The sequence below is a fragment of the Chiloscyllium punctatum genome, chromosome 5 (genome assembly GCF_047496795.1).
Source record: "Chiloscyllium punctatum isolate Juve2018m chromosome 5, sChiPun1.3, whole genome shotgun sequence".
Taxonomy (NCBI): domain Eukaryota; kingdom Metazoa; phylum Chordata; class Chondrichthyes; order Orectolobiformes; family Hemiscylliidae; genus Chiloscyllium; species Chiloscyllium punctatum.
The window spans coordinates 58,928,493-58,950,155 of record NC_092743.1 but is presented as its reverse complement, the minus strand read 5'-3'; the positions used below and the strand labels follow the sequence as shown (position 1 = coordinate 58,950,155).

The 21,663-nt window shown below is 41.4% G+C and overlaps 1 protein-coding gene across 2 annotated transcripts in view; it reads right to left on the bottom strand.

Annotated features, from left to right (window-relative positions):
- colec12 (collectin sub-family member 12) overlaps window positions 1-21,663 on the bottom strand; it is a 208,513-nt gene that overhangs the window by 69,161 nt on the left and 117,689 nt on the right. For both annotated transcript variants that reach the window (XM_072570396.1, XM_072570397.1), the window contains one exon: window positions 10,344-10,466. In XM_072570396.1, the coding sequence (XP_072426497.1) occupies window positions 10,344-10,466 (123 nt within the window). The remainder of the gene's footprint in view (window positions 1-10,343; window positions 10,467-21,663) is intronic.

Genomic DNA, 21,663 nt, shown 5'->3' with positions numbered 1-21,663 from the left:
GAATTCAGTTAAAAAATCACACAACACCAATTTATAATCCAACAGGTTTAGCTGGACTATAACCTGGTGTTGGGTGATTTTTAACTTTTGTCACAAAGCTGGTCCCTTTTTTCTAAAAGCTGTTCCTTTTCTCAAAGAGACTATGTCCTTGGTTTTTCCCAGAGGGGTCGTAAACTGCTCCCGGTTCTGATTAGACTGGTTTGGTACAGAGTTTAAAAGGTATTGAGAGGCCTTTTTTGTTTATATGTAAACAGATGAGACCTCAGGCCAAAGTGGCCTGTATAATGAAAGGAGAGTGGTCAGCTCTCTAGCTGAGCAGTTCACTCCAGAACAAGTTAGAAGTTCAGCAGTGGACTGTGTGAACAGGCTCTCTCTCTCTCTCTCTCTCTCCCCTCTGCCCTTCTAACTTCAATCTGTAAGCATTTAGAGTCATAGAGATGTACAGCACGGAAACAGACCTTTTGGTCTAACTTGTCCAATCGGACCAGATATCTCAACCTAATCTAGTCCCACAAGCCAGCACTTGGCCCATATCCATCCAAATCCTTCCTATTCATATACCAATCCAGATGCCTTTTTATATGTTACAATTATACTAGCCACCAGCACTTCCTGTGGCAGCTCATTCCATACATATACCACCCTCTGTGTGAAAAAGTTGCCCCTTAGGTCTCTTTTATATCTTTCTCCTCTCACCTTAAACCTATGCCCTCTAGTTCTAGACTCCTCCACCCCAGGGAAACGACTTTGTCTATTTATCCTATGCATGCCCCTCATGATTTTGTAAACCTCTAAAAGGTCACCCCTCAGCCTCCAACATTCCAGCGTTTGTTCCATTTGTACTGTTTTTTTAAGGGGGTTTGTTTATTGAGACTGTTGTGTATATTCGGAACAGCATAATTAAGTCTAGTTTGGATAGACTGAGTTCTGCAGAGGTTCTTTATTCTGTTCTTTGTATTTCATTGTGTATTTTTGTGAATTTTTTTTCTGTTTTAAAACCTGGTAGTCAACCTTGCTAACTCTGGGTAATTTTCAATGTACACTTACTGACACAAATTACAAAATTATGATCTGGGCTGCCTGCTTCAAAATGTTTTGGGTGGTCTGGCCTAGTCCTTAACACTTTGTACACCCCAGTCCAACAGCAGCATCTCTAAATCATGACACACAACTCATGATGTGGCCTCATCAATGTCCTACATAACCGAAGCTTAATATTCTTTTATGCGGGCCCCCATCCTCTGAAAGTAGTAAAATCTTTCTAACATTCTCTTTTGGTTAGATCCTTTCTTCAAATCTTTTAAATTTTTTGTTTCATCCCTTGAGGTTTCCGATACTGCAGCTTCAGTATAGTTTAATTTTCAGGTCCTTGCACTGACTACTGCAGCCATGGCTCCTGTAGCCTATTCGCAATGGCAGTGATGCTTGCTTTGAAGGGAAGTACTCTCTTGCACTTCCTTCCTTCCCCACTTGATCTTTTTCTCCATTATTGTAAAGTTCATTTCCCCATTTTACCCACAAGGAAATTCTAACTTTACTCCCAGACTTCAAAATTGTTCCACAGAGCCTTTTTCTCTAAGATCTCTGTCTTTTCCCAGTATGGGCAGGTTTTACTCTTTTCTTAGCCCACATTGTTTTCCCTGCACGTTCTACCAGCTCCAAGGTGAAAGTTTTATTTTGGAGTGTTGCGTTCTCAGTATTGCTGCTCCCCTGAGTGATACTATTTGTTAGTTTTGCATTTCAGTTGCTGACTGACTTCTTCAAGAGGTAATTTCTTAAATGACTAACTAATTTTTTCTGATTCTTTAAAAAAACCTGGATTGAATGGATTCTATACATATTGTTTCCTAAGGTACTTCAGCAATGGTCCCCACCACTGATGACCACATTATACTGTGGTGTGGGTAGTAACCACAGGTCGCTTGTGGTTGGGTGCTGCACTGTAACCAATACTCCTTTCGATGTTGAACCTAATAGCCTGAATTATATTAGCCAGAGGATATGCCATTGAGTGAATCTTAGAAAGAAGAGGACTTTGTCTTACATAAGAAGTTTGGTCGATTGCATGGCAATAATAGGACAATTAACATTAACTAGTTAGGCTCAATCACAACTATCAGGAGCCAGAGATGATACATCTGTCTGCATTGGGACCTTGAGCTAGACTGCCTGATTTACCACCTGAAAACTGCAGTACATCATTAGAGGGTGGAATTGATGTAACATCAACATTAACTGTCACAATCATTACCTTATACAATGGGATATGAAGTAAATTGAGGAAGGCTGGTATCCCATCACTAAGTCACCCTTTATTTATATGTGCCTAGCACAGGTAGTTCTGGGATATCGCGCATTTCAACAATTTGGCTATAATGTCGCAGAAGAATTAGGGAACAGTATTTTTGAGAACATTTACCTCCATTGGAAATAGTGCGATTCCAGCGGGGATCAGTTGCGCGACTAGTTCTGCACATACGCTGATGTCCACACCATTCCGTGCATGCTGATGGTCAGCGCCGGCCTTCATGCCGTTCTGCGCATGCACTGATGTCAGTTGCTAAGAGAGCAGCTTTCTGTCAGAGGTACTGCACAGAGAGCAGCTTTCTTATATCTTTTAACTGTGTTAAATTTACTTTTGTTTCATTAATAAGTATGATTTCAAGTTTCATTCATGCTATGCTACACTTTATGTTAGATTTTTGTGTGATTTTTGAATGATTGTGAGTGATATTTGTTGCTGGTCTGCCCCTAACCCCACTTTTCCCATAGGCCTTATTATTTATATTAAGTGATTTTTCCATTAAGTGAGGTTTCGCTGGACTGCAATAGCGGCATTATAGAACTACCTGTACTTGACACTGAACCGAATTCTTCAGAGCCAGCCCTCCGAATGAACAGAACCCCTAACAGTCCTATTTTTATCTGTCAGCCAGGGCTCCCTAATTGGACCAGTTTTTAAAAATTCATTTGCAGGATAAGAGCATCCGTAACTGCCCAGACAGCATTAACAATCAACCACATTGCTGTGGATCTAGAGTCACATGTAGGCCAGATAAGGATGGCAGATCCCTTCCCTAAGTGACGTTAGTGAACAAGATGGGTTTTTCAGACAATCATTATAGTCACCATGGGACTCTTAATTCCAGATTTTTAATTGAATTCAAAGTCCACGATCTGCCATGGTGGAATTCAAACCTGGCTCCCCAGAAGATTACCTGGTCTCTGGATTAACAGTCCAGCAATAATGCCACTGGGCCATCATCTACCTGAGGTTAATAGCCCCAATTAGGGAACATATATTCTGTAAGATCCACCTGGTTGACCTCATTACAGAACACTTTCCGCTAGAAAGGGGAAGACCTGACGGGTGACCTGATAGTAGTCTTTAAAGAAATGAAAGGATTTCACACAGTAGACAGTGAGAAAACTCTTCCAATCGTGGTAGGAGACTGAAATTAGAAACTATAATTATAGGACAGTCAAGCGAAAAAAAAACACTTTTGGATTTTGGGAATAAATCTTTTACTAAAAGGAGACGTTAGAATTTGGAACTCATTCCCTCAGGGAGTATTTGAGGTGAGTGGCACGGATGCATTTAAGGGGACTCTACATAAACATGATGGAGAAAGGAATGGGAAGTTATGCTGATTGGCTAAGATCAACAGAAATTAGAGGAAGCTTGTGCGGACCCGTAAGACTTGCATGAACCAAATGGCCTGCTACGTTATTGCACATTTGATGTTAAATTTTCTTTGCCAAAAAGACAGATTACAGTCGAGTTAAGTACTGCAAGAACAATAAAGAATATTATTTTCTTCTGGGGAGGGGCATGCCTTGACTTCTTCCCTTCCTTAGGATATAAATTATGCTATCCTTCAAGTCCAACACTACCAATCAAATAGTTTGCTTGTATACTTTAGGTTATTATCCAGTAAAGCAAATGATGGGTTTAACCAATGCTTAATTTACAAGCCTATATTCTATTTCAGTTTTAGTTTAATTACTTGTTCATGCATTCCATAGGCTCAGAAGCACATTTTGAGACCTCAGTTTATTTGCAGTTGTTGGTTTTTTTTTACTTTTCTAGGCTACTTTATCGTACAAGAGACTAGAGTTATGAGAAGGTAGAGACTAGCTGCCTCTGTCACTCGCTCCCTTTACAGAATATTGGATGTAGCAGTTGTCTCCATCTGGCCTATGTCTGGTCTCCTTCAGTCATGTTAACAGATTATGGAACTTCAAGTACTTGTCTTGGAATTGTGCCCGTCTACTCAAGTCAGTACAAGAGATGTGGGTGGTGCATACACAATGTTCTGTTTTTGTAAAACATGTGCTTAGTGACCTACTGTTGAAAAATAAGGCAGGGCAGGTGACTGGGGTATCAGTGGGGGTGCACTTTGGGGGCAGCCACCATAATTCTATTAGTTTTAAAATAATAATGGAGAAAGGATAGACCGGATCTAAAAGTTAAAGTTCTAAAGTGGAGGAAGGTCAATGTTGATGGTATTAGGCAAGAACTTTCAAAAATTGATTGGGGGTGGATGTTTGCAGGTAAAGGACTGGCTAGAAAATGGAAACCTTCAAAAATGAGAAACCTTCAAAAATGAGATAATGAGAGTCCAGAGAAAGTATGTTTCTGTTAGGGTGAAAGACAAGGCTGGTAGGTGTAAGGAATGCTGAATGACTAGAGAACTTGAGGTTTTGGTCAAGAAAAGAAGGAAACATATATGTCAGGCATAGACAGCAGAGATCGAGTGAAACCTCAGAAGAGTATAAAGGCAGAAGGAGTTTACTTAATATGGAAATCAGGAGGGCAAAAAGGGGACATAAAATAGCTTTGGCAAATACGATTAAGGTGAATCCAAAGGGATTGTATAAATACATTAAGGACAAAAGGGTAACTAGGGAGAGGCTGGGGCCTCTCAAAGGTCAGTAGGAATGGAACTACAGGAGATGGGGGGAATACTAAAAATGTATTTTGCATCAATGTTTACTGTGGAGGTGGTCAGAATGTGGAGAAATACATAATAACATCTTGAAAAATGTCCATATTACAGAGGAGGAGGTGCTTGATGGCTTAAAATGCATAAAGGTGGATAAATCCCTAGGACCTGATCAGGTGTATCCTAGAACTCTGTGGGAACCTAGCAAAGTGATTACTGAACCCCTTGTTGAGATATTTCTATCATCAATAGTTACAGGCGAGGTGCTGGAAAACTGGAGGGTGGCTAACGTGCTGCCACTATTTAAGCAAGGTGGTAAATAAAAGCCAGGGAATTATAGACAGATGGACCTGACATCAGTGGTGGGCAACCTGTTGGATGGAATTGTGAGGGACAGGATTTACATGTATTTGGAACGGTAAGGACTGATTAGGTTTAGTCAACATGGCTTTGTACATGGGAAATCATGTCTCAGTAGTTTGATTGAGTTTTTTGAAGAAGTAACAAAGGGGATTGATGAAAGCAGTGTTCTATGTGTTCTATGAGGACTTCAGTAATAAGGTTTTGCAGCCTCTCTCTAGTTACCCTTTTGTCCTTAATGTATTTATACAATCCCTTTAGATTCACCTTAACCATATTTGTCAAAATTCATTTGTTACCTGATATGTGACATGACAGCCTTATAGATAGAATACTCGGTAAACTGTGAATGAACAAACCCACTCTGGATACAGTCAACTCCTGTTGGAGTTAGTCCTACTGACTGCAGGTCTCCTTGAGTGTAAACATGCTTTACGGCTGAATGAGTTGGAGCTGCATAAATTTCCCAAGAATGTTCAAGTTTCAACATTTGTAATACTTTTCCTCCGCTGATGTTTTGTTTAATGTGAATAAATCACGTGGTAGCTTGTTACATATTAGGAATTTCAAAGTTCTTAAAGTTTTAGTTAAAGCTTTGTTTTGCAAATATTGTCCTCACTTTTGTAAGTTTAGCTGTAAATGTAAATCTAAGAATATTGCCGTTATTTGCCTCTGCAGTTATTTCAGTGGCAACGAGAGTAAAGCACGCTTCTGACAAAATTCACTTGCAACAGTCATCTTTGAGTTGGGGTAAGCATTTCTGGCCTCATGCCATTATTTGGGAAGGTTGACTCGTTTGATCCTGCTGTTGAGGATGGGGCCCAGTAAGTGGAAAGAATGCATTTATTTGCTGTGGAAATGACATTTGGGCTGTGAAAAACAATGAGTAATTTTCCAGAAAGCTTGTGGACCCACAGCCTTTTTTGGTTATTAGGAGCCTAGCTTTCTCTGAGGCACCAGATACTAAAACTTTTCAAGAGTTGACAGATTTAGGTAAAGAATATTAAAACTGCAAGCCTCCTCTTATTCCGAAATTTTATCAGTTTTACTTGGCAATTCAAGATCCAGGGGAATCCTTATCAGGAGTTTTGACAAGATTAAGATGACTGGCAGAGGCATGTGACTTTGGTTTAACCTTTCATGAGATGCTGAGAGACCGTTTGGTATGTGGGATTAACGATTAACCATGCAAAAGCACCTACTAGCTGAACAGGACTTCAAACAGGCACTACATCTGGCTTTTCTTTGGAAAATTGCCAGCGCAGCATATGAGATACAGAGTCTAATACAAGTGGACACGCTCGCCAGTCCGACTGAGTTTAGGGAACACCACTTAAGTGAAGGCAATTGCATAGCCTCACACAGGACATATACTGAACAGTGGGGCTCTAGGTCAGCCCATAGCAAAATCCCAAAATAAAGCCAAGATATGACCAAATGATTAAAATTTTCTTCAGGGTCCGGGCTGGCAAGCCATTGTAGTTGCTGCCAGTATGCGGACTCGAGACAGCAAAAGCGTCCTACTAGACCTAAATTGAATAAGCGTACTCATAGCCCAGAATCCAGGAGAGTGCACTCCCTGGAAAGTCCACCTACATTTGGATTGGAACAGTTAAATTGCTTAGCAACATGCAAATCAGAACCAATCAAAATAAACATCTGGTTAAATGGTCATCTGGTTCTAATGGAGGTCGATATCAGCGTGGCAGTTTCAGTGATTGCAGAACCAGTCTTTAACAAAATTCACTCTGGACACTAATTCTTAAGTTTCCACAAGATCTCAGCCAGGCTGAGAACCTATACCAGGGAACCTTTACAGATTAATGGCACAACTTCAGTTCCAGTCTCTTATGAGAACCAGCTGATTCAGCTAGCACTGACTGCAATAAAAGGCTTGGGCCCAAGCTTGATGGGGTGAGATTAGTTCAATATTTTTTGATTAGAAAACGGCTGCCTGCATGAAGTTCGAATTAAAATCTGGAAGTTTTTCAGCAAGGTCGAGGGATTACCAAAGGAGCCAAGGCCACCTTGCATGTTGACCAGGAAGCAATTCCACAATTCTGTTATACTCATCCAGTGCCATTTGCCTTACAGAGCAAAGTAGAGGCAGAAATCAGAAGGCTGGAAAATTAAGGAATCATCAAACCAGTACAGTTTGCAGAATGGGCAGCACCGGTTGTACTGATTGTGAAGAATCAGTTCACCTCAGTGGGGATTTTAATCTAATGGTAAACCACTTCTTGTAGCTGGATAAAGACCCAGTCCCTTGCACAGAGGATTTATAGACAAAGCTGGCAGGGTCGGGGGCAGGGGGAGCTGTCTTTCACAAAGCTGGACATGAGCCATACATGCTTGCAATTGCAGTTCGATGAGGATTCCCAGAAGTATGCTACAATTAATACCCGTAAGGGCTTCTGCCAATATACAAGACTGGCATTTGAGGTGTCATCAGCATATTCAATTTTCAGTGAATGATGGAGATCATCTTACAAGGTCTACCCCAGGTCGTCATTTATCGAGATGATGTGCTAATAACAGGTAAGACCAATAAAGAGCACTTAGAGAACATGGACATAGTCATTAGATGTTTCAGCCAGGCGGCTGTACGCCTTAGAAGGAAAAAATGTGTGTTCCAGGCACCTCACATGACCTACTGGGGCTACAGAGTCAACAAGACTGAGTTTCACCTGTTGGAAGATTAAAGTGAGGGTGATCAATGGTGCTCTGGCTCCGACATCCTGACTGGAGCTTAGGTATTTCCTGAGCTGGTGAATTACTACGGAAAGTTCAGACATAATCTAGTCTCCATCTTGCCACCTTTACATCATCTCCTAAAAAATGGTCAGCCTTGGAAATGGTTGCATAGCCGAGCCATTGCTTTCAGGGAAGTGAAGAAACAGCTATCATTCTCTAAGGCATTGAAAGACTAAGATCCCAAGCAAGATATCTGGTACTGACATGAGTTTGGAGGTCATGTTGCGGCTGTACAGGACATTGGTTAGGCCACTGTTGGAATATTACGTGCAATTCTGGTCTCCTTCCTATCGGAAAGATGTTGTGAAACTTGAAAGGGTTCAGAAAAGATTTACAAGAATGTTGCCAGGGTTGAAGGATCTGAGCTACAGGGAGAGGCTAAACAGGCTGGGGCTGTTTTCCCTGGAGCTTCGGAGGCTGAGGGGTGACCTTCTAGAGGTTTACAAAATTATGAGGGGCATGGATAGGATAAATAGGCAAAGTCTTTTCCCTGCGGTCGGGGAGTCCAGAACTAGAGGGCATAGGTTTAGGGTGAGAGGAGAAAGATATAAAAGAGACCTAAGGGGCAACTTTTCCACACAGAGGGTGGTACGTGTACGGAATGAGCTGCCTGAGGATGTGGTGGAGGCTGGTACAATTGCAACATTTAAGAGGCATTTAGATGGGTATATGAATAGGAACGGTTTGGAGGGATATGGGCCGGATGCTGGCAGGTGGGACTAGATTGGGTTGGGATATCTGGTCGGCATGGATGGGTTGGACTGAAAAGTCTGTTTCCATGCTGTACATCTCTATGACTCTATGTAAATAAAGGGTGACTTAGTGACAGGATATCAACCTCTGTGAAAATATTTCAGACTGCATTAAGAAATATCAAGTAAATATTACTGATCAAGATAAACATCATGTTTAACTAAAGATTTTGTCCAACTTATGACTTTGTATCATTTACAGCAAGTTATAAAGATAATAAACAAACTCAAATTCAATTCACTGACTCCCACACCCTACTGCAAAGTTCAAGATTCATTTGTTACCTGATAGACGACATGACAGCCTTGTAGATGGAACATTTGGTAAGTCATGAATGAACAGACCCACTCTGGATACAATCATCTCCTGTTGGAGTTTGTCATACTGACTGCAAATCTTCTTGACAGCAAATATACTTTAAGGTTGAAGGAGTTGGTGCTGCATAAGAGGTCCCAAGAATGTACAAGTTTCAACATTTGCAATACTTTTTCTCTGCTGATGTTTTGTACAGTGTGAATAAGTCACATGGTAATTTGTTCGGAATTTCAGAGTTCTTAAACTTTTAGTTGAAAGTTTTGTTTTACGGCACAGTGGCTCAGTGGTTAGCCCTGCTGCCTCACAGCACCAGGGTCCCAGGTTCAATTCTGGCCTCCGGTGGCTGTCTGTGTGGAGTTTGCACATTCTCCCCGTGTCTGCGTGGGTTTCCTCCAGGTGCTCCGGTTTCCTCCCATAGTCCAAAGGTGTGCAGGCCAGGTGAATTGACCATGCTAAATTGCCCATCGCGTTAGGTACATTAGTCAGAGGGAAATGGGACTGGGTGGATTAGTCTTTAGAGGGTCGGTGTGGTCGGTGTGGATTAGTCTTCAGAGGGTCAGAGGGTTGTTGGGCCGAAGGGCCTGTTTCCACACTGTAGGGGATCTAATCTAATCAAATATAGTCCTCACCCAAAATTTTATAACACTGTAGTTGTATACAAGAATATTATTGTGATTCGTACCTTTGGTATGCTCCAACGATCAAAAATTGTTTTTCAAAGCAGCCTTTATAAAGGAGAAACTGTTACGTTTCACTTTTCCTCATTAAACAAATTCTAGTCAGTCCATTAAAGCCTCCAAATTTGTAATTATTAAGACCATACTGAATTGCAAATTCAAATAAAGGACATCAAGAGATTTATGCAACTTAAATTGCTGGTGTTGTGAGCAATTTATTTTCCATAAAACATGAACTGTCTCCTTTCCAGTGCACTCCATTTATATTTGTCGGTTTCTGCTTTTTGAAAGCATGTTTTTCTAAGAAAATAAAGCCAAAATAAATCTCTGACGCTTTAAGATGGAATCATTGTCAGGGGTTAGTTTTGTGTGTTGTGTTGAGCTGTAACATCATGTTTCATGGTTGCAGAGCCAGGATGTTCCAGAAATAAACTACTGTCAAAACGATCCATGTGTCTTTCTTAAAATAATCAACATTTAAACTGGATTTGAGAATAATACAAGACGATGAAACAAAAAGTTGTTAAAGTTCTAATACCTTTATATCCCAGGATGGCTACAGTAATGGTCAGCATGGCACACAGGACATAGAGCAGCAGAATTGCAAATTTCAGTGCCCAGTTATTTCTACATCGATTACACTGAGGCCCTTCCTGGATTCCTGCAACAAAAATATAAAGATTAATATTTTTTGGCAGATATGATGCTAATCTCTAACATTTATGGCACTTTATATTAAACATGTGGTGGTACAGAACTTAAATATTTTTGTAAAGGGAGACAGTCTCTGAACATTTCCATCATTCATTCATCAGGACAACTGAGTGAATGCCAAACTACTTCTACTAAAACATATTCCAAGACTCTGCTTTCACTGTTCAAGGAACAGTGTTTTAAAGACTTAAGTATCCTCTGCAAATAAAAATCCTCTTTGTTTTAAATGGACAATACCTTTCCACTTCCATCCTGTCAAGATCTCTGTTTTTAAAAGTTTCAAACACATTGCTTCTTACTATAAACTTCAATGGATGCAAACTTAGCCTGTCCAACAGTTCTTCATAAGATAACCCGCCCATTCCAAGTATTAACCTAGTAAACTTCCTCTAAGCTGCTTTCAACACATTTACATTATTCCCTAAATAAGGAGACCACTCCTGCATAAGTATTTTAGATGGAGTCTCATTAGTGCTCTGCATAACTAAAACATAACCTTTCTACTTTTATATTTAACTCCCTAAGCAATAAACAAAGGCATTCTGTTAGCTTTCCTAATTACATTCTGTACCTATCTATTCATATTTTGCGATTCATGCACTACAAGACCCTTGCACCTCAGAGCTCTGCAATCTCTCACTATTCGGATCACATGTTTATTTTGTAAAAATTGGAAGAACTGAGGATGCTGTGAATCAGAAACAAAAATAGAGATTGCTGAAAAAGCTCAGCAGGTCGGGCAGCATTTGAGGGAAGAAATCAGAGTTAACCTTTCAGGTCAAATGATCCTTTCTCAGAACAGTTCTGAGGAAAGGTCACTCGACCAGATACGTTAACTCCGATTGCTCTCCACAGATTGGTGCCAGACCTGCCTTTTTCATGATGCTTCTTGCCAAAATCAACAACTTAATTTATTCCTACATTATACTCCAATTGTCTTTTCCCAATTAATTCACTTATCTATATCACTTTGTTGCCTTCTTATGTCCTATTCACAACTTACTTTCCTGCCTTTTCTTTGTGTTATCAGCAAATTTAGCGACTACATCTTTCAGCCCTTTATCTAAGTCATTGAATTATAAAAGTTTGAACTTCCAGCACTGATCCCTAAGCCATACTGCTAATTATATCTTGCCAACCAGAAAATGAACAACTTGTGAATATTCCTTCTTTCTTTCCTGTTAGACAGCCAATCTTCTGTCCATGCTAATATGATACCTCCCTAACCATGAGCTCTCCCTCCCTTCCATCTCCTGACTTACAGCTATTTTTCGGATGTTACTTATAGACTCTACAATGAAGACGACAGCAAAATTCCTGTTCAGTTCATGCACAATTTCTTTATTTTCCACTATTAATTTCCCAGATTCACTTTCTATGTGGCCAATGTTAGCTTTGTCAGCTCTACTTGTTGGCTTTTTATAGAAATTCTTACCATCGTTTTTATATTTCTAGCTAGCTTTCTCTTGAGTTCTGATTTTTTTTCCTCCTTCTTAATCTTTTGGTAATTCTTTGCTGTTTAATCTTCTGAACCATTATTCAGTGTTGCACAATTAGATGCTTTTTTTCTTTAAGTCATGCGTCCTCCCCTTGAAATGATTCTATCTCATTGGAATATCTCTATTTAGTTTATTCTTAAATATCTTATTAAACGTCTGCATTGCATCACTATGGTCCTATCCCTTAACCTAATTTTCTAGTTTATTTTAGCTGGCTCTGCTTTTGTGCCCTCATAATTGTACCTATAGAAGTTGAAAATAGTAGTCATGGCTCCACATTTCTCTTTTTCAAACTGTAAACAAAATTCAATCATATTATATATAAACCAAAAGAAATGTTGATGCTGGAAATCAGAAATGAAAACAGAAAATGCTGGAAAAGCTCAGCAGGTCTGGCAGCTTCTGTGGAGAGGAATCAGAGTTAATGTTTCAGGTCCAGTGACCCTTCCTCAGAACTGCTGAGCTTTTCCAGCAATTTCACACTTTGTTTCAAGCATATTATGGTCACTACTACCATGGAACTCTTTCACCATAATTTACTTAATTAAATCTATCTTGTTTTACAAAACTAAGCTTAGCATAGACTGCATTCTTGTTGTCTCCACACTGTACTACTATACGAAACGGGTTATCTATGCTCATCTGCTTTTTCCAGTCATAATGGAGATTAAAATCATCTATAATTACAGCAGTAACTTTCTGCCAAGCTACCTTTTCTTTTTTCTTCAAAGTCCATCTTACATACGGCTATTGTCCAAGAAACTGTACACCACTGTCACAAGTGACTTTGTGCTTTTCAAATTCCTTATCTCTATCCAAACCACCCAGTTTTTTGTTTAAAATAAAGGTTAGCTTTAGAGGGATGGCAGCGAAGGCAGTGCAATGTTCCTCCTGCAACATGTATGAGGTGAGGGATGCCATGGACGTCCCTGCTGATTACACTTGCAGGAAGTGCACCCATCTCCAGCTCCTCCAAGACCGTGTTAGGGAACTGGAGCTGGAGTTGGATGAACTTCGGATCATTCGGGAGGCAGAGGGGGTCATAGATCGGAGCTATAGGGAAGTAGTAACTCCAAAGATGGCAGATAGATGGGTGACAGTGAGGGGGACTGGGAGGAAGCAGCCAGTGCAGGGACCCCCTGTGGTCGTTCCCCTCAAGAACAAGTATACCGTTTTGGATACTTGTGGGGGGGACGACTTACCAGGGGTAAGTAACGGGGCTCAGGCCTCTGGCACGGAGCCTGTCCCCGCTACTCAGAAGGGAAGGGTGGAGAAGAGCAGAGCAATAATAATTGGGGACTCGATAGTTTGGGGCACAGATAGGCGGTTTTGTGGGAACGAGAGAGACTCACGTTTGGTATGTTGCCTCCCAGGTGCAAGGGTACGTGATGTCTCTGATCGTGTTTTCCGGGTCCTTAAGGGGGAGGGGGAGCAGCCTGAAGTCGTGGTCCATATTGGCACCAATGACATAGGTAGGAGGAGGGCTGAGGATGTTAGACAGGCTTTTAGGGAGCTAGGTTGGAAGCTCAGAGTTAGAACGAACAGAGTTGTTGTCTCTGGTTTGTTACCCATGCCACGTGATAGAGAGTCGAGGAATAGGGAGAGAGAACAGTTAAATGCGTGGCTACAGGGATGGTGCAGGAGGGAGGGATTTCGGTACTTGGATAACTGGGGTTCTTTCTGGGGAAGGTGGGACCTCTATAAACAGGATGGTCTGCACCTGAACCTGAGGGGCACCAGTATCCTTGGGGGGAGGTTTGCTAGTGCTCTTGGGGGGGGTTTAAACTAACTCTGCAGGGGCATGGGAACCCAGACTGTAGCTTTAGGGTGCAGGACCTGGAGTGTAGGGAGGTCAGGAATATGGCATCAATCTTAAAGGAGGGTGCCTGTAAACAGAAGAGTGGCTTGAAGTGTGTATACTTTAATGCCAGAAGTATACGAAATAAGGTAGGTGAACTCGCAGCGTGGGTTGGTACCTGGGACTTCGATGTTGTGGCTATTACGGAGACGTGGCTAGATCAGGGACAGGATTGGCTGTTGCAGGTTCCAGGGTTTAAATGTTTTAGTAGGGTCAGAGGTGGGGGTAAAAGAGGGGGGGGGTGTGGCTTTGCTTGTCAAAGATAGTATTACAGCGGTGGAAAGGAAGATGGACGAAGATTTGCCATCTGAGGTAGTTTGGGTTGAGGTTAGGAATAGGAGAGGTGAGGTCACCCTGTTAGGAGTCTTTTACAGGCCTCCTAATAGTCCTAGAATCGTTGAAGAAAGGATTGCGAAGATGATTCAGGAGAAGAGTGACAGTAATAGGGTGATTGTTATGGGAGACTTTAACTTTCCTGATATTGATTGGGAAAGCTATAGCTCAAGTTCGTTAGATGGGTCAGTGTTTGTGCAATGTGTGCAGGAGAGTTTCCTGACACAATATGTAGATAAGCCAACAAGAGGTGAGGCCATACTGGATTTGGTTCTGGGTAACGAACCAGGCCAGGTATTAGAACTAGAGGTAGGTGAGCACTTTGGGGACAGTGACCACAATTCGGTGATTTTTACTCTAGTGATGGAGAGGGATAAGTGTGTACTACAGGGCAAGAGTTATAGCTGGGGGCAGGGAAATTATGATGCGTTGAGGCATGACTTAGGATGTGTGGATTGGAAAAGTAGATTCCAAGGCAAGAGCGTAATTGATATGTGGAACTTGTTCAAGGAGCAACTATTGAGTGTCCTTGATAAGTACGTACCCATCAGGCAGGGAGGAAAGGGTCGTGTGAGGGAGCCGTGGTTTAATAAGGAGTTGGAATCCCTTGTTAAATGGAAGAGGGCGGCCTTTGTAAAGATGAGGCGTGAAGGTTCAATAGGGGCAATTGAGAGTTATAAGGTAGCCCGGAAGGACCTGAAGAGAGAGCTAAGAGCAGCAAGGAGGGGACATGAAAGGTCCTTAGTTGGTAGGATTAGGGAAAACCCTAAGGCTTTCTATAGGTATGTTAGGAATAAAAGAATGACTAGGGAAGGAATAGGTCCAATCAAGGATAGTAATGGGAAGTTGCGTGTGGAGGCTGAAGAGATTGGGGAGGCGCTGAATGAATACTTTTCGTCAGTATTCACTCAGGAACAGGACATTGTTGTCGATATGAATACTGAGGCACGAATAAGTAGAATGGATGGCTTTGAGATATGTAGAGAAGAGGTGTTGGAAATTCTGGCAAGGGTGAAAATAGATAAGTCCCCTGGGCCTGATGGCATTTATCCTAGGATTCTCTGGGAAGCAAGGGAGGAGATTGCAGAGCCATTGGCCTTGATTTTTGTGTCCTCTTTGTCGACAGGAGTAGTGCCAGAGGACTGGAGGCTAGCAAACGTGGTTCCCTTGTTCAAGAAGGGGAGTAGGGATAATCCTAGTAACTATAGGCCAGTGAGTCTCACTTCTGTTGTGGGCAAAGTCTTAGAGAGAATTGTAAGGGATAGGATTTATGCACATCTGGATAAGAATGATGTGATCAAGGATAGTCAGCATGGTTTTGTGAAGGGCAGGTCGTGCCTCACAAACCTTATTGAATTCTTTGAGAAGGTGACTAAGGAGGTAGATGAGGGGAAAGCGGTAGATGTGGTATATATGGATTTTAGTAAGGCGTTTGATAAGGTCCCCCATGGTAGGCTACTGCAGAAAATACAGAGATATGGCATTGAGGGTGAGTTGGAGATTTGGATTAGGAATTGGCTCTCTGGAAGAAGACAGAAGGTAGTAGTTGATGGCAAAGGTTCATCTTGGAGTGCCGTCACTAGCGGTGTTCCGCAAGGATCTGTTTTGGGACCATTGCTGTTTGTCATTTTTATAAATGACCTGGAGGAAGGGTTAGAAGGTTGGGTGAGCAAGTTTGCGGATGATACGAAAGTCGGAGGAGTTGTAGACAGTGAGGAAGGATATGGCAGGTTACAGCGGGATATAGAGAAGCTGCAGAGCTGGGCAGAAAGGTGGCAAATGGAGTTCAGTGTAGCTAAGTGTGAAGTGATTCACTTTGGTAAGAGTAATAAAAAGATGGATTACTGGGCTAATGGTAGACTACTTGGTAGTGTGGAAGAGCAGAGGGATCTTGGTGTCCATGTACACAGATCTCTGAAAGTTGCCACCCAGGTAAATAGTGCAGTGAAGAAGGCATATGGCGTACTGGCTTTTATTGGTAGAGGAATTGAGTTCCGGAGTCCTGAGGTCATGCTGCAGTTGTATAAGACTCTGGTGCGGCCGCATCTGGAATATTGTGTGCAGTTTTGGTCGCCATACTATAGGAAGGATGTGGAGGCACTGGAATGGGTGCAGAGGAAGTTTACCAGGATGTTGCCTGGTATGGTAGGAAAATCCTATGAGGAAAGGCTGAGGCACTTGGGGTTGTTTTCATTGGAGAAAAGAAGGTTTAGGGGTGATTTGATAGAGGTGTACAAGATGATTAGGGGGTTAGATAGGGTTGACAGTGAGAACCTTTTTCCACGTATGGAGTCAGCTATTACAAGGGGGCATAGCTTTAAATTAAGGGGGGGTAGATATAGGACTGATGTTAGGGGTAGGTTCTTCACTCAGCGAGTCGTAAGTTCATGGAATGCCCTGCCAGTAGCAGTAGTGGACTCTCCCTCTTTATGGGTATTTAAGCGGGCATTGGATAGGTATATGGAGGATAGTGGGTTAGTGTAGATTAGGTGGGCTTTGATCGGCGCAACATCGAGGGCTGAAGGGCCTGTACTGCGCTGTATTCTTCTATGTTCTATGTTCTATTATGCCTCGCTTTCATCAATTTATTGTATATCATGCTATTATTAATAGAGCCACTCCTTTATATTTTTCTGGCTTCCCATCCTTCCTAAATGTCATATCCCCTTCAATACTCGGATCTCAATCTTCTGATACCCTGCAGCCATTTCTCTGTAATGGCAATCAAAACTTGTTTACTTATTTCTGCTTTTAATCTATCTGCTTTATTTTGAATACCATGTTAATTCAGATACAAACCTTTAGTTTTATTACTTTTTAATCTCTAGCATGATCAGCTGATTTACTCTTAAATTTGTGTTCTGTAACCCTTTCTGTCACAGTCTGTTTAGCATTTCCCCTATCAATATTTTCTTTGTTGCCTGGTTTCTATCCTTTGAATTACCACAGCCTCCCAAATTTGATATGCTATCCACACTTCGTTTAGTTTAACACCACTTCTACTTATCTCGTTGTGCAGCTGGCTGGAACACCAGTCCCTTCATAGTTCAGGTGTAAATTGTCCCAATTGTACAGTCCGCACTTTCCAATATACTTGTGTCAGTGCCTCATGAATCAATACCCACAATCCACAATACTAGTCTTTCAGCCACGCATTAGTTTCCCAAATCTATTTTGGTAAATGCAAATTATACATATGCCTCAGCTAATAACGCAGAAATTATTACCTTTGAAGTTCTGCTTCTTAATTTGGTATTTAACTCCTCACGCTGATTACCAAGAACCTTGTTCCTTGCTTTCCTTCCCACTGTAACCTCGTTTCCAGCCCTGAGTAGCAATTCTAAACCCTGGCACGGGGCAGACAGAGTATTAATTTCCTTCACTGTACTAGTCCCTACTACCACTAAATTCCTTTTCATCCTCTTCATTTGGAAGTTGTTCTGTACCATAGAGTCATGATCACTTAGTTCATTGACTCTACAGCCCTTACTCTCATTCAAACAAATTGAGAACTCTCAAACTTGTTGGGTAATTGCACACATGGAGGCTCCCGATTCCTTCATTATTCTTTCATTGGAAGTTGCTGGTGAGGTCAGCATTTGTTACCCATCCCTAACTGTTGTGGTGAGTTTATGAACGGAGTGGTTTATGAGGCCATTTTAGCGTCAACCATATAATTGTGGTTCTGGAATCACATGTAGGACAAGCCAGATGAGGATATCAGTCTTTCCTTTCCTAAAAGACATTAGTGAACCAGATAGGTTTTTGAAAGACAATTGGCAATGACCAACTTTTCTTTCCCCTTTTAATTCCGGGTTTATTAATGGGATTCAAATGTCACCATCTGCATGATAGGTTTGGAACACCGATTCCCAAAACCTGGATTTCTGGAGTACAGAGGTACCTCGATTATCCGAATATCGATTATCCGAATTTCAGATTATCCGAATTTCAGAGTTCAAGGTCCCGCAAAAACATTACATCAAAGAGAATTCGGATTACCTGTACCCTGAAGAACACGTGGAAACACTGGCCAAAACAAAGAAACACAAGCATCAGCGACTGGATATTTTTTAGGCAAGGGCTGTTACACATCCCTTTGCAAAAGTAAGCGTTTTACATTACTGTGCAGGTATTCCTGTCACTTTACTGGGCCATTCGTTTAAAAAAAGGCCGAGAACATAAACGCATGTGCGAGGTGATGCTTCTGTCTTTCTATCGTGAGACTGAATTCCTGGAAACGGACAAATGCTGTTGCGATCATAGAAGCTGTTCGGGAGTTTGTTTAATGATGTCTTCACCACTCCTTGCCAAATGGCAACTACTACAGCATTTTTAAAAAGTTTTCTCATGTTATCATTGCTTTAGTTTGTTCACCATGTGAAATCTGTGTCCTCTTGCGCTCAATACATTAAAATTATAAATAAATTCTCTAGTAGAGCACAGTATTATCAGTATGGCTTCCCTTGTTTAAGGTAAAATCAATTATCCGAATAATCAATTATCCAAACGAAATAGTGCCCACCCATCTCATTCAGATAATCAAGGTTCCTCTGTACTAAGCAATTCTACTATGCATCCCAATTCCTCTTGCACTCCAGGTCACTTTCCCTGCCTCAGTTGCAGCCAGTCTCCTGTCCCTGGCCACTGATCAAATCAGATGACTATATCCCAAACAGTGGGACTGCTTCCTGGTTCCAAATATTCAGGTAACATTCCCTCTCCCTGATGTATTGCAGTGCCTGCAGCTCAGCCTCCAGCTCAAAACATTGGAGCCGAAGCTGCAGAATAATGATGTATTCGGTATGATACAGACGTCTGTTATGCACAATGTTTAGTTTTCTAATTTTTGATTTGTAATGAGCCATAAACTCAGTAGATGCTTTAACTGGTTTGGAGGCAGCTCCAGAAACATGTTGCATTGGCTGTAAACCTTAGAAGATAACCTATTGCCCCACCGTGTGTACACAGCCTAACCTAGGTCACCATGTCGATTAGTCAGACTGGACTGGATGTCAAACTATAGTGAAATACAAGTACAGATTTTAACTCCCACTTCCCTCTACTCCTCACAGGAGCTTCTCAGACTGGTGAAAGGTAGAAGGTGGTGCTCCACAAATGACTGTGTCATTCACATTCACGTCAAAATGTGCTCCTGGTTGCTGCCATTTGTCACTTTGCAATAATAAGTACAGCCAATTTGAATAACATTCCCTCTAAGCTGTACGGCCACACCAAAAGGTCCTGTGCAACCTGTATGCAAATTAGCTTTTGCTGTTATGAGCCAGACCAAAGCCCCCCAAAATATGTTCAGAAGATAGACTAGACACTAACTTTTTCTTGTTTTATGTTATTTTTCCTTCCCAACAACATACCTTTTGTGCATAGTCACATGATGTACTCTGTGAGATTTCTTTCTATCTGGTGTTTGTATCAAATAATTCACCTCAGTCAATTTTGTTTCAGTTTGATAAGGCCTACTAACCCTTGCCTGGAAGTAACAACAGCACTTTATCCCTACAAGCAAAATTATGAACTTTTGATTTCCTGTTTGCTTGTTTCATCACATGCTATGCTACTGTCAAAATCTGTCTAGCCAACTCACACACTATATTTAATCTTTCCCTAAAATTTGACACGTAGCCCAAATGTGTCGTCTCTGAACTCTGACTCAAACAAATCTCTCTGATTTCAGTGGTGCCCTCATCCTCATGCCCAAAAGCTAATTCAAATGGAATGAATTTAATTGATTCATTAGATGCATCTCCAATTACAGAAATTACAAATGGAATTCCTTTATCCCAATCCTCCGGATAGTCTTGACTTTATAGCTCTCAACATGATCTTTAAGGTTTGATGCCACTGTTCTAATGCTCTCCATTATTCTGGATGGTACGCAGCTGATTTTAATGGTTTTATTCCTCAGCTATCCATAACTTGCTTGAATAAATTTGATGTAAAATTGATCTGACTGTATTTAGAGTCATAGAGATGTACAGCATGGAAACAGACCTTCGGTCCAACCCGTCCATGCCGACCAGATATCCCAACCCAATCTAGTCCCACCTGCCAGCACCCGGCCCATATCCCTCCAAACTCTTCCTATTCACAGACCCATCCAGATACCTTTTAAAAGTTGCAATTGTACCAGCCTCCTCTTCCTCTGGCAGCTCATTCCATACACGTACCACCCTCTGTGTGAAAAAGTTGCCCCTTAGGTCTCTTATATCTTTCCTCTCTCACCCTAAACCTATGCCCTCTAGTTCTGGACTCCCCGACCCCAGGGAAAAGACTTTGTCTATTTTTCCTATCCATACTCTTCATAATTTTGTAAATCTCTACAAGGTTACCCCTCAGCCTCCGATGCTCCAGAGAAAACACCCCAGCCTGTTCAGCCTCTCCCTATAGCTCAGATCCTCCAACCCTGGCAACATCCTTATAAATCTTTTCTGAACCCTTTCAGGTTTCACAATATCTTTCCCATAGGAAGGAGACCAGAATTGCACGCAATATTCCAACAGTGGCCTAACCAGTGTCCTGTACAGCTGCAACATGACCTCCTAACTCCTGTACTCAATACTCTGACCAATAAAGGAAAGCATACCAAACGCTGCCTTCACTATCCTAACTACCCTCAACTCCACTTTTAAAGAGCTATGAATCTGCACTCTAAGGTCTCTTTGTTCAGCAACACTCCCTAGGATTTCTGTAAGTGGTCTGTATCCAGTGAAAAGTTTGAGTAATTCTTCATAAGTTCCTTTAGCCAAGACACTGCATAATGGAATAGCTTCTGGAAATCTAGTAGACAGATCCATTATGGTTGACAAATACTAATTTTCATTTTTTCATTTCAGGTCGGAGTCCTACACAATCAATTATGAACCTTGCAAAACACCCTTAGAAATGTGGGAATGGGTATTAAGGTGCTGGTTTTCTCACTGTGTGAGGTTTTCCAATTACCTGACACATACGACATATCCGACAAAATTCAACCACATCCTCATACAGTCCAGGCCAATAAAAGTGTTTTTGTATTTTGGCTCGTGTTTTCCTTACTCTAAAATGACCTGCTACTTGTAATTCATGTGCTACTGCAACATTTCCTTTCTATAGCCCACTGGTGGTACAGCGTTATGAATACCTGCCCATTTCTCATTTGCCTGAATGTATGATGGTCTCCATTTCCTCATTAGGATGTCATTTTTCAGATACTAACATTCTGGTTTACACTCAGGTTCTTCTTCTGTGTATGCCTTTTGACATAACTACTTTAGTTTTTTATTTTTATGTTGTACTTCAGTTAATTTCTCTGAACAAAAAATATGCACTTTGTCCTTCACCAATTTTTTTTCTCAACCATTTAATCAAACATAGTCTCTGATAATTGAACTTCAACTTCCTTATCTTTATTCCTTGATTTCTCCTCCTGCTTCAACCTGTAGCTTTGTGACCTT